At 44.9% G+C, this 17,100-nt stretch overlaps 1 protein-coding gene across 1 annotated transcript in view; it reads right to left on the reverse strand.

Annotated features, from left to right (window-relative positions):
• LOC126526012 (cytochrome P450 3A4-like) overlaps positions 1-17,100 on the reverse strand; it is a 49,076-nt gene that overhangs the window by 19,955 nt on the left and 12,021 nt on the right. The window contains exons 3-5 of the mRNA XM_055067958.2: positions 7,531-7,627; positions 2,372-2,424; positions 1,768-1,864 (exon numbers count right to left, since the gene is read on the reverse strand). Coding sequence (XP_054923933.2) covers positions 1,768-1,864; positions 2,372-2,424; positions 7,531-7,627 — 247 coding nt within the window. The remainder of the gene's footprint in view (positions 1-1,767; positions 1,865-2,371; positions 2,425-7,530; positions 7,628-17,100) is intronic.

Here is a 17,100-nt window from a genome sequence, read left to right on the forward strand (position 1 = left end):
AAAAAGAGCAGGGATTAAGGCGCACTTGTGACGTGGGCCATCGGCTGCGATGATAGGACGCACAGGTGAACTTTTTATTTTGTTATATTCGGTAGGATTGGCCGTAAAGTTGAACTTTCGGTTACGGACACTGATCGAGGTAATGGGAAGGAGCGGGTACTGCTTGCTGAAGGGTCATTAGCTCGCTTATACCCCTGTCACACGGCAAATCTAATGTCATTTCCAAGAAATTACACTTGTTGCGATTAATGTCATTAACTCAGCGCGCTGTCACACGGCGAAAACTAATCTCATTTGAAAATGATGACAATGACGATAGTAAAAAAAAAGACACCCCTCAAAGCCACTTTTGTCCAATAATTATTTTCTAATATGCTAAATTCCACTAGAATATTTGATCGTTGCTTTCAAACCGTAGCGTTCGATTACTAACTTGTCGACATTGCCAAAGAAGTCGAGTCAAGCCAAGCCAAAGCTACGGCAAGCACCAGGGTGAAGAGAACGATAGGCGCGTCCGCTTCATCTGCTAAAGTGGTACGAGAATGGCAGTTGCATGTCATCGCCGTTCTGATGTGCATGCGGGCTTCTAATATCCTCATTCTTGGCGCGTGCCACAGGAAAACATGCGCACGCTTTTACGCCAAGTCAATTGAAGCGGCCGCGGCCGATTCTCCGGTGCGAACCAGCACGACTGCTGCAGCGAAAGCTAAAAATGGCTGGCTGTCTGGTCACTGGACTGAGAGTAGTTTTCCGTATTTACGCACGCGATAGACTTCAATGTCGTTAAAGCAATAATTAGGTAATAAAATGGATAGAATATTAGTGATTTTTTGATAAAACAAAAAAGAAGCATGTACTGTTTGCGAAACACTGGTAAACTCGTGGTGTCGAGGATACACATGCGAATGCGAATGAGTTTGGCGAACTCATTCGTTTGTAAATGTCATTTTCGAAAATGTCCTTACGTTTTACCGTGTGACACCAAACAAATGGCATTATCAGCGAATGTCATTCGCTGTAAATGACATTAGATTTGCCGTGCGACAGGGGTATTATTCGCCTCATTGGCCTACACCGTTTCATTTCACTCTGTATTAGCAATGGGCAAATTCATTTTGATGCGAAGGTTTATTTGTCTACTGCCCAGGGTTTTGGTGTAGGCCACTCGGTCGAGTTCTTACCGGCCTGTCACTTAATCAAACCAAAATAAAAATAAATTGTCAAATGGGATGACTTGAACAAAGTGCATATGGTGCGAATATAGTCAAACTTTGAGCTTTGCTTTACTCTTTGCTCGCTGCAGCCAGTGCTTTGAGACGACTGACAGGCGTAATAACGTTTATAAAATGTTCAAAGGAGTCTACAAATTATCTAAATTTTCGCAGTTGGCCTGTACGTTTTCAAAATGTCTTGTGCGGTGGCACCTGCTTGAAAGAAAAGAATCGACCACATTGAGCGGCACATTATGTCTCGTGGTTGCTTCGAAAATTTCCCGCTCTTTTCCGATTGTGGTAGCTAGCACATTTCGAAAATTGAAACGTTTATTGACTTATTGACGCAGACAAAAGCGCCGACGTATCCAAAGCCAAGGGTAAATCATTTTGACCACGCCACTCTTCGATTATGATATCGAAAGCTTACTTGACCAGTTAAGCGATAAAAATTTTAGATTAAGTGCGCAAATAAACACGGCTCATTTGATGAGTCTTCTACAAGCGGCTAGAAGACTAAAATGTAGCAGCACGAAGGTTGAACATTTGTACTCACTCCTCGGCTTGTAAAATTGTTGAAATCTTTTATCTGGATCTTCTTGATTAGTTCGGGATCTTTCACGATAAGAAACGGATGAGCCCCATTGTAGAAGCTGTAAAAAGTCGAGACACAAAGCAAGGCTCCATGTTAAAGATTTGGTATATAAAGTACCGAGTTGAAAGTATGACGTCATAGACAGGCATTGCGGCTCGAGAAACCGGTAAGTGTATATTGTGCTTTTCGTACGGTTATGTGAACACTCTCGCAAGAGATCTTGCACTTTTGGAAGTTTTGTGAGAAAATTTTAGCAGACCTGACGGTGATAGTCGACAGGAATCACTAGACCTATTCCAGCACCTGCAGAGCAGGAACATGGTATCGCAAAGGATAGCATGGTTATGCATTGCAGGCTAATATATTATTTTCCCGATGTCACTGCAGTGGAAAACAGCAACGGGCTACTAAATATTCAAGGGAAAAGAAGTGTACTACCTCCGAACGAGGTAAGATTATTGCACCAGTCACACAGTGTTTTCATTTCCTCTGCGGACCACATGGCATTAGCTTCAATTTCTTTATTTTCATTTCCGAAAAGAAACAAAGAAAACTAAGCACGTACCCTACGATGTCTCCGTATTTGTCCAACCATTCCTTGAATGTGATCAGTGATCCCTAAAAAGAAGCAACAAAAATAAACTACTATACTACACTGACAATTTATTCCTTCGACAAGCAAGAACATTCCAACTGTAATAAATAGCTTGCGTGATGTTAGTCTGCACTAAATGAGAGCAGTCTATGGCACAACTATAAATGATGTTTTTAGAAGTGTCGGAGCAGATAACCGAACTAAAACGATAACATTCCATGATCTCTGTCTGCTTCTCACGCTACCTTGCAGCTGTAACTTATGTAACCGTAATGTTTACGAAGAAGACCTGGCCGCGAACGCTATGCACGAAGGCGAGCACCATCTGGATGGTGTTGCAAGCATCCGGGTGAGCGCTCTATAAATTGTAGAAACACTGGAAAATGGGTTTGTTTGAGCTTCTGCGTAAGAGCATATTAATATTACAGTCCGGCGCTAACACGTCTGTAGGTTGTGCGTAAGTCATACTCTATGACTTTTCAGACGTATTTTACATTGAGAAATTCAATAAGTTCGGTAAGGCCATTGCGCTACACGGAGTGCCTGCGTGGTTCGCATTGCGTGGTTCGGAACATTCTCTCGCCACACTGGATTTTCTGCGACATGGAGGCCTTAACGCTGTCACGTTAAAATTACTATTTGCAGGTCGCACGAAATCTATCTCTCACTTTCTGCAGACAATAGAGAGAATGCTAAACTATGATAGATGACTTTCTTCTCCACATCGGCATTCCGTTACTGCTAAAGGTGTGTTCGGTGAGCAGAAAGATTTTCTTTAGGTCTCCCAAGGTCCTTTTAGCCTTGAAGTATACGTGGCTCCACAGTTTGTGCTGCCGATGTTTGCACATATTGCGGCCATGATGAGAACAGGAAAGCTACAGGCATTCCTTCAAAATGGCATTCTATTGACACGGGACGGTGGCACACACACACCTAGCCTGCTTAAATTAATCAAATATGCTATGTACGTTTTTGTTCTAGCATTTTTTCATACATATATTTATCTTCTTTTCTTCCTGAAAGTTTGTATATCTTCCCTGTGCCACTACATATACAACTGCTACATGGCGTGCAACCTCTTTTAATAATACGCAACGGCAGTAGAAAGTCTGCAAGTATCGACGCTACCCGGCGCGCATCTCACATCGCATGACAGGTGACAAGAGCCTATGGTACTCAAGATGATGATGGTGGTGATCTATAGCCATCCCCTTTGAAACGGGGTGGTGAAAAACAGTCACATAGCCTGCTTGATTTATTCAGGTTGTTTATACATGTTCTTTCATCATAGCAATTTTTATACATCTCTATAATCATCTTTTCTTCCTCAAGACATCTATATCTACCTTCTCTCGCTCTTTATGCAGCTGCTTCGTGGCGTGCCATCTGGTTTCATATTATGCAACTGCAATGCAAAGGACCCATGTATTGATGCTATACGCTTCACGCAGCTCGCATCGCTATACGAGTGGCACAACTCGATGCTAACGATCATGATGATGGTGATTTATTGGCACCCCCTTTCACATGGGGCGGCGACATTATCACCTAGCCAGCTTGTTTTAATCAGGTATACAGTACATGTTTTCTCATTCTAGCATTTTTTATATATGTCCTCAGTCTTCCTTTCCTCCTCAAACCTTCTGTATCTAGATTGTACCGCTACCTAGGTGAGTGCTTCATGGCCTGCCACGTGATATAATAGCATGTAGCTGTAAGGCAAAAGGTCCACGTATCGACGCTATGCGGAGCGCTTGTCACATCGTGTGTCTCCTGGTGCGATTGGACGCGTTTATAGGGCATTGCTTTTGCCTGCAAGCTAACAAGCGCTGGCGCAGCTCAGACCAAAAGCCTGAACTCTTAAAAGTTTACGGCTGCACCAGAAGCTGAGCAAAACTGGTGCGTTATGGCAAGGGCATTCTCTACACTTTTCTTGTCAGTTCAAAAGAAGGCTATGTAATCTGCATAGGTACGTACACTGATTTTGTTGGATAACAATTTGAACCCGTGGAAGCATGATCCCTCAGAATTCGTGCGCAAAGCAGTTCTAAATGGCCTATGGTGTACGATGCCAACCCACTTGACAGGCATTCAGGGGAGGCAAGGCTTTAAGTAGTTGAATGTATCCCTCTCTCAATACCACACTAGAAATCCACACTGGTCAGTGGAAGTTGCAGAAGTACAACGTAAGGCTAGCAACGGACAGAGACGGCAGTTTTCTATATTTAGCCGAGCTGAAGCTTGCAATGTGTTCCTGGCAGCTAGACTTCCATATGTCCTGCAGGCATCACACTACTCGCGGCATAGGTTGCAAGCTTACCCTCACGTGTTTGTTACTAATGTGTGGAGCCTCCGTGTTGAGGCCCTGCAACGTGATAACTTTTTTTTTCTCATTGAGAGGTTTTTTTTCGCATAGTTCCCCTTTTTGTTAGACAATCTTGTCTCCCGGTTATTCTTCATTTGTGATGCAAACAGTCCATTTGTAAGAGAGTTGTTACAACTTTGAGTAATCACTAGCGTTCAAGAAATAGATGTATCGTCATCTGTCGGAGATGCACCACGAGCTCCTTTGGGCTTCATGAAGGAGTTTGTCGGAGAATTTCACTTTCTTAAGGCTCGCTTTTTTATGGATTATATTGCTACGCAACAGTACTAGCGATCACGAAGAAGCGAGCAGTGTAAAGACGACGACGACGATTAGAGGCTAGCGCGGGTTGTTGCCTCTTGGCCAAGTGCGGCGTATTTTCCTGTAAATATACTTGTATATAGCTTTTCGTCTAAGTCTCCTTACGTAACAATATTTTCACTGCCTCCCGCAAAGAAATTTCTGTTGCACTCATAGACACATTGTTTCCTGTTCCCCATTATCGTGCGCCTTATTTGGACTGTCATTAACTAGACGTATTTAAGCGTGTCCGTGGAATCATCATTGCTGCAGGGATCAAAACATTTTTTCTTTAATTTCCATTAGGCAACCCTTCCTGTCCAAACCTGGCTTGAATAAAGGGGCTGTTTCGTGCTGTAGCCGACTTGCTGCCGCTTCTGTCCGCACGCTGAAACGATTGATCACTGTTTTGTACATTGTAGGGATGCCGTGTTCTTGTTACATTTCCAAAAGAACACTTGGCTGTCACACCATACACAATTAATTTCCTACCTGTCAAAGATCCCTGTGACACGCCATGACGTGTTCATGGTACTCGTCCTACATTGCCTTTGGCGCTGTAGAATGTGTGGTAGGCACGCTGAACCACCGCGAAGCACTCGGTCTCTTTGTTCAGGAATCTGTTGGCTATACGTTCATAGTGTGCGCGCCGCACTTGAAACAGCACCGGACTGGATGACTTTATAGGACATTTGCGTGTGTTTGTCTCACTTTTGAATGTGTTTTCAGTCGTCTTAAATTTCTCCAGCGCTTTGTTTTTCTTACTTTGTTGAGCAGCCTGCTCCCATGTAATCAGGGACAAAAAAAGCACCCGCGTGGCTCAGTGGTAGTGAAGTGGTAGAGTAGGTGAGTCCCGCGCAGGGGGCCCCTGCTCGATCCCGGCGGGAAGTCGGTGTTTTGTTATCATTTTCAGTGACAGCTGCGATGGACACGTGAGCCGGCGGCGCAGGCAACATCGCCTATGAAAGCGGCTATTGGAATAAAACAGCTTACGCTATCAAAGATTTGGCTCATCCGTCATAGCTTTGCAGCTTCATGCTGCACTAGGGTTAATTACATTGTTCCCTTTAATCAAGAAAGTTGTCTGACCATAACAGATTTCAATAAAGTTCCAGCAGGAAATTGAAATTCAAGGAAATTGCATTCACTGTGGCACAGTTCAGCATTCATTAGAAGCTGAATAAAACCTTCTAGGTTTCGTTATGAAGCAATGTTGCCATATTGAGGTATTGTGCTTCAGTTCTTATGCTTCAATTCGGAAGTTCACAACAGTTTATTATTTTGAGACAGTTTTTGAGTTTTCTTTAAGCATCAATATGTCCCCACTACCAAATCATAGGAATTATTGCAGATGTATAAATAATTGTATTTGGATGTATTGGTGAAACTCTCACTGGTTGCTGAGAAACTACACAATATATTGTCATTTTGGCCAGCAGTGAAAGTAGTGGGAGACGCGCATGTAATGCCCCCCAGTGCTTTTACCCCCCAGCGTTTTATTACTCTTGTTCAGCAGACTACACGTACTTGACTCCCCGTCATGGCAGCCATGCTTGGTTCAGTGTTTGCTACATTTCCCAGGCACTTAATGTCGAATCAGGTCACAGAAAATCCAGGCAGAAAAGCTCTATCCCAATACTGTAGTCCTTGGCCTCGATAACCGTTTCGCACACTTAAGTGATCCGAGTGAATGTACATCTTTGTTTCCTAGCCAGCGGGCTAGATTTGTTTTTCCTAATGAACTTTTACGCCGTTCCTTATATCGTAATATGGCGATCCTAGTTTCAAGAACTCGTAGACGAGATTGCTTTTGCAAACGTGCTTAGTACTATTGTTGGGGCTAGTTGCAATAGCATAATTAGAATACAGCGTTGCAGAGTTACCACAGACGAACAACAAAAACAAGAGCACGGGCGATGAAGCACTTCTATGAACTGATTTACCAGCAAAGAACACAAGGGGAGTGAAAGCGTGAACGTAAACGACCATGCGCAAAGAACTCGATTGCGCTCACTGACAGGCTGTTGTGTTCTCTGGGCGGCAAGCAAAAAAATCGAGCGTGCGCACACGTAGCATAGTTGCATATATTAAGTTAAGCCTTGCCAAGGTGCTAATTGAGTAAATAGCACGTGCCAAGAATAATTTACACTATCATGTCAGTCTGATAGAAGCGCTCCATCGTCTGTGTTCCAATTTCTGTTGTTTGTCTATCCTAATTAAAGAGCACTGTATTCTAATATACTGTTCAATGGACCTTAACATTGATGAAACTTTCCGGCTTTGAAATTTTCGCTTATAGTTTTCACGCACCATATAAGCAATTTGTGCAATGTCCTTTGCCAAAGTATTGATGCTCCTGAAGAACATTGTCACACAACTTTTTAAAACATATTCGTATGTGGCTCTTATTGAAATATTTTAGCCTGTATATTTGTAAATACCGACTTTGTAGAGCAAGCTTTACCTTCTGTATTATCTCCGAGAGGTTTCCTGAAAGAAAGCTTGGAGGAGGTCCGGGGATTCCGAGGTCCTTAAAGAACGAGAAACGTCTCTTGCGTTGTCTGAAAAACACACGCAACAAATTATGGTGTGGACAATGCCATACTGATGTATTTTTTTCTTAAGGGTACTGCTTAAACCGGGAACAGAAAATTGAGCGAAAAAGGCGGTAGTTCGATATTAACGGATATCTAAAGGAGATTTGAGCAAACTTAAGGACGTATAAAAGTGGATTAATCTGAACCCCTATGATTTCAATTTAAAACTACACTAAACGAATTGTTATCCATGACATTGATGCTTACTTTAAAGGTCCTTAAGCTATCACACATTTCTGCTCTAAAGCCGCAGTACATTTTTCTATTCTATGTAATGGATGCACCTAACTTTGAAAATCAAGTGCTCTCCACTCCCGCGGAGCCATGAATTGTTCTATGGTATAATTCTCATCGAAAATTTGATGGAAGCCCGTCTGGTGAGGATGAAATATGACAAAAGAAATGCGTGCACCAACCAAGTAAAACATTAAAATTAAAGACCTTTCGGCTTCCATACAGTAGCCTTGTTCACAAATAGGGCTTGCGTATGGAAGCCGAAAGGTCTCGCCTTTTAATGTTTCACTTGGTCGCTGAACGACTTTTTTTTGTCAAACTATACTTCTGGTCAACATGTCAAGACAGCCATACTTACGATATAAACCATGCAGTAAGCGCGACAATGACGCTCAAACGTAGAGCTTCAAGCATGGCTTCCGACGCCGGCGTTCGGGACAATTTCATCACACACTTTCCGGGACTTGAGCGGAAAGGGTTTGTGAGCAGATATTGTGGCGGATCTTACGCAGTAGGCGGTGTTTCTCTCTTTTCGCGATGTTGCTGCTGTGAGCACCCGACGCTCCAGACGATGACATGCAACTAGCTGTGACTTCAGATATGCAGATGTGGCTTATTCAAGTGAGCACAGTGCACAGTGCACTGACGCACACTATAAAGATAACAAAAGCCGAGCGCTCGCGGTACTCGACTTTATGAGGAGTGTAAAATTTTTTATTCATTAGTTTCATTCCACAGTAATCACCTGACCTTACAACAAGCTTGTTAAAGTGTGGGCTGGCTGAAAAACTGTTGCATGTTATGCGAACTGAAGGCAAAATTTTCAGCATTGAAAACAATAGCAAGATTTTATGAGTTTTATACCATTGGGAAATATTAAGGTATTTCTTAGCGAAAAGTCACACAAATTTGTTTGATGGAAAGCCTATCGTATTTATAGAGGATTCTTGCTATCTTTTAAAATTTGATCGAATTACTTCTCATTGCCTTTGCCTGAACGGGTTTGCAAAAAAAAAAAAAAACTACAGGTGCACGGAGTCTATGACATATGTGATCACTTTTTATGTGTTATTTGGCGGCAACTGTCGAAAAAGGCAACTTAGCCGCACGTATGAGTAAGCCGCACGAGGCGATGTCGTAGCGCCAAACTGTGACGGTGTACTGTGTTTCATTCTTCTGTGGAAATGTCTGCGTTCACCAAACAGGCACGAAGACGAAGACTAATACGTTTTGGGACGCGGAACGATGGCTTCCGCTTCCGCTTCTTTAATGTCTTCGGCTGGACAATCTTCTCGTGTCGTTGTGGTTTTGGTGTCCATCGACGGGGGAAGTTTTGACGCTTTTGTGGAAAGCAAACTTTTGTCGGTTGGTGGACCTTTCACCGACATATTACTGTTTTCGTCTGCGGGACACGTTGTCGGCTGCTCGGCCTAACGGCTGGCAGGCCTAGCGCGGCGAAGCGCCGACGACTCCTTCGACGGAGGCGCCCTTCGACGGCTGCTATGGCGGCGGTTTCTATGCAAGTAGAAGATTTCCACGAGAATGTGGGCTGGAAGGTGGTGTCCGGCAGAAGAGCGGAAAAGGCTTGTCGGGTCTCCACTCATAACCCGGCTTCTAAGCAAAGAGGCAAGGCTGGCACGGAGCAGGTGAGTGCACATTGCCCGTTTCCTAACATTATGAATCGGGTTGTAAAGGCTTCGCTCATGCCTCCCATGGCCCAGGAGCATACCAGAATTCTGCTGCGCCCCAGAGGCGGATTGAATTTGGAGAAAATTGGCCCGAGTTCAGTGGGCAATCGGAACCGAGGCGGCACGCCTGTGTCTGGAGGAAACGATGGATGATATAATTTGTCCAAACGTAATTCAAAACGTTTTGGTGACCAGCACTACCCCCCTCCCTCCCGAGGGGAAACGCAGAAATATGTGTGGGTTTATATCTATTACCGTGGCTCGTAAAGCCTATCAGGTCAATGCTAATGAAACTGCTCCTACCGATACGTTCAAGAGGTTATTGGAAATATGGACATTGCCGATGGGCCAGCAGCCCTTGAGAGAAACATTTTGAACGACCGCAACCCGCTAGCGTTGCTCGTCAAGAGGATCAAGGATTCGGGATCAGTTATCATCGTCTTCGACGGGCTTCGTGTGCCGAACTTTGTGAGATACGGACCTACCCTGGTGCGCTGTTGTCCATACGGCAAACAAGTTGATGTACATATGCTACACCATTGGCAGAACTGGTCATTGAGTGGACGTCTGCCCGGCGCCTGAAACTAGGGAATGTAGGGGTTGTGGTTTGCGTAACCAAATTCAATTGCCTGTGTGCGAGCCGAAATGCAAATTGTGCGGTGGCTTGCATAAAACGGCTAACAAGGTCACAAGAAAAGCAGCGGAAGAGTTCTATACTGAGCAGTTCCCCAGAGCAGCCAGGACAGCTACTTCAAAAGTAATCATGAGCAGGTTACAGAGGTTCGTTCTACAACTTGCGATGAAGTTAGAAGGGCCCTAGAAGACATGAAACAAAGAAAGGCGGCTGGTAAAGATGGAATAACAGTCGATTCAATCAAAGATAGAGGAAACATCATGCTTGAAAAGCTTGCAGCCCTTTATACGCAATGTCTCACTACTTCAAGGGTTCCGGAGAACTGGAAGAATGCCAAAATTTTACTAATCCACAAAAAGGGAGACGTGAAAGAATTGAGAAATTATAGGCCCATAATAATAGAATACGGCAACCAATCAGGCAATCGAGCAATCTGCAGAGTGCAATCAACCTCTTTATATGAATTTTAGAGATTACGAAAATGCATTTGATTCAATAGAGATACCAGCAGTAATAGAGGCACTACGTAATCAAGGAGTAGTGGAGGCTTACGTAAATATCCAGGAAAATACGTGCAGAGTTTCCACAGCTACCCTGATTCTCCACAAGAAAAGTAGGAAGATAGTTAAAAAGAAAGGGGTCAGACAAGGAGACACAATCTCTCTAATGGTATTCAATGCGACCTTGGAAGAAGTATTCAAGCTATTAAATTGGGACGGCTTAGAGATCAACGGCCAATATCTCAGCAACCTTCGGTTTGCAGATGGCATTGTCCTATTCAGCAACACTTGGGACGAGTTACAACAAATGATTGAGGACCTTAACGGAGCGAGTGTAAGAGTGGGGTGGAAAATTATTTTGCAGAAAAGAGAGATAGTTATCAATAGCCTGGCAAAGGAACAAGAGTTCGGTATCGCCAGCAGCCTATAAAGTATGCGAAAGAATACGGTTGCGTAGGACAATTACTCACAAGGGACTCTGATCATGGGAAGGAAATTTACAGAAGAATAAAATTGTGTTGGAGCGCATACTGCAGACATATTTAGAGCCTTACGGGAAACTTAGCATTATCACTAAAGTGTGTACAATCAGTGCATTCTACCGGTGCTAACATGTGGGACAAAAACATGAAGACTGACAAAGAAGCTCGAAAACAATTTAAGAACCACACAATGAGCGATCGAACTAAGAATGAGTGGCGTAACGTTAATAGACAGGAAGAGAGCGGTGTGAATCAGAGAACAAACGGGCATAGTAGATCTGCTAATCGACAATAAGAGAAGTGGAGCTGGGCAGGTCATGTAATGCGTAGGTTAGATAACCGGTGGACCGTTATTGTTGCAAAATGGGTGCGATGAGATGGGAAACGCAGTGGAGGACGACAAAAGGCTAGGTGGGGTGATGAAATGAAGAAATTCGCAGGCTCAAGTTGGAATCGGTTGGCGCAGCATAGGAGTAATTGGAGATCGGAGGGAGAGGCCTTTGTCCTGCAGTGGACTTAAAATAGGTTGGTGATGATGATGATGATGATGATGATGATGATGAATTCTGTACATGGTGCGTGTGAGACATCAGGAGCGCGCGAAGACGCAGGTGGCTAAAGAGGAGCCACAGGTGGCTAGCGGTCGCACCACATCCAGGTAGCACTCTCGCTCGTACAGCCGCTCCCCTTCCCGCAACGTGCGTCATCAAGACAACGAGGATCAATCAGAAGTAGGAGCCGCTCCCGCTCCAGAGGACAGCAGGTGCGCTTCTCGTCTGGTCGAGGCAGTGACTCCTGGGCTTACAAGGTCCAAGGCAAAGAAAAGGGCGCGGCACAGCTGTTGGAAAGTGAGATTCGCCGTCCACAGATATATAGGATTGTACCGTTAGAAAAGGAGAATAGCAGACTCAGGATGGCGGTTGATAGGCTTTCACTAGAGCTAGTTGAGCTCCGCAGAGAAATTATTCTTAACAAGTCCGCGTCGTCTGAGCGTCCGTCGGTTAATGAAGTTCTTAAATCAATGGAGGTGGTAACGCTAGAAGGCATGGACAACGAGTGTCCGAATCCCAAAGAGAGCGCCCTCGATCAGTCGAACCAGTTGCAAAACAATGCGAAGTCTGAGATTAAGGAGACTCTCTCTGCCATAAACGATAGCATCAGACAAATCAACTGGCAGTAGTAGTGAGTGTAGCAAGGAGGAATCGGGAGTAAGGCTGCAGAGGATCGATGCGTATCTTAATGAAACAGTAGTTCCCGTCATGGAGAAAATCTCTCCCAGAACGGTACCAACGCAGGGCACGTCTCTCAGTAACTCCCAAGTGAATAAAATATCTGCAAATAATCAGGACGGCACCGACTAATAGGAATTTCAGAGTTCGCCGATGGAACTGCTGGGGAATCAGCCCTAAAAAGGCTGCCCTTCTGCGGGTAATTTAGTCGGAGGCTGAGAAACCACACGCAATTATGCTCCAAGAAACACCGACGATCGATCTTTCCTTCGAGGACGATGATGATATGTAGTGTTTATTGGCGCAAGGGCCAGGTATGGCCAAAGAGCGCCAAGGCAGTGGTGATGAGCACTGAATTGACTAATGGCTGATGTGACGTGGCTGTAGAGAGGCCTAAAACTGAGAGCTATAAATTGCCTAAATACATAAGGAATAAAAAATATGAGAATGACTGAAGTAGGGTATGATGTAAGTATGGGATGTACAAATATGGTGTTATAGCATCACATGAATACAAATCGACAGGCGATTGTTGACGAGTAGCACAAGAGCCTCAGCGGATACCTTGAGCGCAAGGGCCCGGAGGCATGTGCTATTCCAAAGGTTGACATCGCAACCGTGGCCTCTCGCAAGAGGCCGTGTTACGAATTTCTCGGACAGAAAACGTGGAGCATGTCAACGTCGCTTAAAAAGGCCAAGGTAGATTGCATGTCAAATAGCAGTTCTCTGCCTAGAAACAGTGCCAGGTGAAGTGGTATACACTGTATATATGCTAAGGGTAAGTGTCGTTTCCGCTCGACTTGTGTTTCGTGGCATTCTAGGAAGACATGCTGAACACTGAGTGTCTCCCCACATCTACTACATATTGGGCATTCTCCGCCAGTCAACAAAAAGCTATGTGTACCGTAAGTGTGCCCTATTCTGAGACGACAGAATAGGACATCACTTCATCTGGACTTGGTCAGTGATGGCCAGTATCCTAAATGTGGCTTAACTATGTGGAGTTTATTAAGGATTTCAGCGTCCCATTTATGCTGCCAGTGGTTTCTTAGTTTTTTCCGTAAGTATGGCTTTAGGTCTGAGACCGGAATGGCTCCGGACATCTTGCAAGCTTTCGTGTCTAAGGAGGTAGCAATTCGGTCTGCCAGGACGTTACCTTCAATACCTCTGTGTCCAGGCACCCAGCATACCGTTACATGTTGGCCAGAGGCATAAATAGTGCATAGGAGAGAGTAAAGATCTGCAATTACTGGATTTCTGTAGTTGAAGCATGACATCAATGTTTTCACAACGCTTAATGAGTCTGTGTATATGACCGCCTTACGTAGTTTTAACTGTTTGATGTGTTTTGCAGCCGACCATACTGCATACGCCTCTGCTGTAAGTATGCTTGTTTGAGGGTGCAGAAGGTCGGACTCAGAAAAGGATGGGCCGACGGCTGCATACGACACGCCAGCATGTGATTTAGATGCATCTGTGTAATATTCTGGACACGAGTATTTAAATTGTAATTCTAGAAAATGCATATGAATGTGGGCCTCTGGAGCGTGCTTTGTTACCTCCACAAATGACGTGTCACCGTCAATGATGCGCCACAACCACGGCGGTAACGGCTTGGCAGAAGCCATTAGACGATTTTAATTAATAGGGACATCCATTTCCTCGCTCAGCTTTCTCACACGGATCGAGAATGGCTCTCTGGCTGTAGGTTTGTTATGAAAGAGCATTGCAGATGTCATTGTTTATGGTGGGATAACAAGGATGATTTTTGTTAGCATGTACTTTCAGAAAATAATTAAGAGTAAAATATGACCGCTGCAGATTGAGCGACCATTCCTTAGATTCTACATAGAGGCTTTCGGTGGGACTCGTCCTAAAGGCGCCGGTGGCGAGGCGGATACCAAGATGATGCACAGGGTCCAGCATTTTGAGAGCACTGGGTGTAGCAGAGTGATACACTACGGCACCGTAGTCTAACCGCGATCGTACAAGGCTCCTGTAATGGTTCATGAGGCATTTCCTGTCGCTTCCCCATGTTGTGTGTGACAGTATTTTTAGGATGTTCATCGTTTTAAGGCATTTAGCTTTCAGATACTTGATATGAGGGATGAAGGTTAGTTTTGAGTCAAGTATTATGCCTAAAAATTTATGTTCAGTGTTGAGTGTTATGTGTTGTCCATGCAGCGTAATATCTGGATCTTGTATCAAGCCTCCCTTTCTATAAAAAAGTACACAGGAGCTTTTGAAGGGGTTTAGCTTGAAGCCATTTTCATTTGCCCATTTTGAGACATTGTTCAGTCCGAGTTGAACTTGGCGCTCGCAAACTGCAAGGTTACAAGACTTAAATCCTAATTGCACATCATCCACATATATTGAATAAAACATTGAAGATGGAATGACTTTGTGAAGGGAATTCATTTTCCCAATGAAGAGTGTGCAACTAAGCACGCCCCCTTGTGGCACACCAGTCTCTTCAGTGAAGAGCCTGGACAAGGCATTGCCTATGTTGGGTGGAGCAGATTTGACTACTGCCACCTCGGGGGGGGGGGGGGGTGCCACAGCCAACAACTCGCTGTGTGCGGGTTGGGCAGGTCGCGAAGGTCGGTGCGGCGCTGCCCCCTGACGCGTCGCATCGGCATACGTTGTGGTATGGAACGGTGAGCACCTTTTACGTGCTTCCTTGAAAGAGATGTTCTCGTGTACTTTAAGAGTGATACTTTCCTTTTCTTTTTTCCAGTTGGGACACGATCGCGAGTACGCTGGATGTTCACCATCACAGTTTACACAGTGAGGTGTCGCTTCACACCTGTCTGAGGTGTGACCTTGAACTCCACATTTCGCACATGTGAGTTTACCACGGCAGCTCTGTGATCCGTGGCCAAATCTTTGACATTGGAAGCATCTTCTTGGATTAGGGATGTATGGTCTGACAGCTATCTTTGTGTATCCGGTTTCTATTGTTTGTGGCAGATCGCAAGTGACAAAGGTGAGGATCAGGTGCTTTGTTGGAATTTCTTTATTTTCTCTTCGGATAATGAATGATTCGTTTGACGTTAGTTACATTTTGCTTTTTCCAGCCCTCTAACAGCTCTGTTTCGGACAAGTCGATCAGATCTGCATCAGATACTACACCGAGCGCTGTGTTCATAGACCGATGAGGGGAAACGGTTACAGGAATATCTCCAAATGCCACAAGTTTGTTTAGTTTCTTGTACTGTTCTTTATCATGGATTTCAAGGAGCAGGTCCTCGCTCGACATTTTGGTGACCTTATAGCCTGGACAAAGTGCATCAGTCAAGCCTTTTGCAACAAGGAATGGGGATACGGTTCTAGCTGGTTTTTCCGTTTTTTCGCTGTGAACAACTTGGAATCGGGGGAAAATCTCTTTTGGTTTGAAGAGGCTAAGAATTTCATCAGTGCGTCCCCTCTTTTGAGGGTGACGATCAAGTAGACGTGGAAAAGCAGGTGTTCCCATAATATTTCGGTCATTTTCGGCGGCAATGGCGGCCACCCACCACGGAGCCCAACAGGGGGACGCTGTAGCACTTAACGTGTAAGGCTGCAGACGCCAACCGTGCATTGCTGCTATAACCTAATATAGCATACCCAAGGGAGGGCACATACACAAGGTTAACCCTAGCAGCCTAGAAAAATTAGGAAGTGATGGAAGAGAATAGATGATAGGACAGTAAAAGAAAGAAGATAGGAAAGAAAAAGATTGAAGAGGGGGACAGGAAAAGGCAACTACCGATTTCCCCCGGGTGGGTCAGTCCGGGGGTGCCGTCTATGTGAAGCAGAGGCCGAAGGGGTGTGTTGCCTCCGCCGGGGGGCCTTAAAGGTCCAAACACCCAGCATCAGCTCCACCCCCAGGATCCCCCTTTCTCCAGACACGGCTAAGCCGCGCATGGCTACACGCGGGAGGGTCCAAGCCTCGTGTGCTCGGGTACGTGGTGTCGCAACACACCAAACGCCTGCTGACGCAGACGCCCCTGCGGGGCCCTTCGAGGACTACAAGGTGGAGTATTTTGGAGGAGATAGAGGCAGGGGTGTCGCCATTCTGATAAACAGCAAGATTCCTTATGTCTAACTTGAGCTCCGCAAGCTAAACAGTAATGTTGAATTTATTGCGGATGAGATTGTTCCCAACACTTACGTAGGCAATAGCGGCCACGTATTTCTCCTCAGTTTGCACATCTGTCCTAAAGATTCCAGACAGTGATTCAAATCCATCCTAACCAACATCACTGAACATGTTTTGGAGGCTATTCTGCTTGTTGGAGGTGCATGAGGTGCATTCTTCAATGCACCTCATGAAGCGTGGGGATACCATTTCTCCAGTGGTAAGGGCGGAGAGGCTGTAGACGTACGCTTCGGAGCTTAGTCTCACTCTTACTACAGACCCCGAACATCCAACTAGATGCGGTACATCCTCGTGCAGGTACTCTACTCCCGACTTAACTTTTGTCAAATAGATCGCTGAGTTCATTTGGGACAATACCAACATGACCATCACATAATAACAATCAAACTCGAGATAGTCGTTATAAAGCTAAGGCAATATAAGCTGATTGATAGGGACAAATTTCGTAAACTGGCAACTCCCGAAAGCTCACCCCCCGCAACGGCTGATTCGCTGTTCGAAAGCTGGGTAGAGCAACTAGAATCTGAAA

This window comes from Dermacentor andersoni, chromosome 8, assembly GCF_023375885.2.
Source record: "Dermacentor andersoni chromosome 8, qqDerAnde1_hic_scaffold, whole genome shotgun sequence".
In the NCBI taxonomy this organism is placed as follows: Eukaryota; Metazoa; Arthropoda; class Arachnida; order Ixodida; family Ixodidae; genus Dermacentor; species Dermacentor andersoni.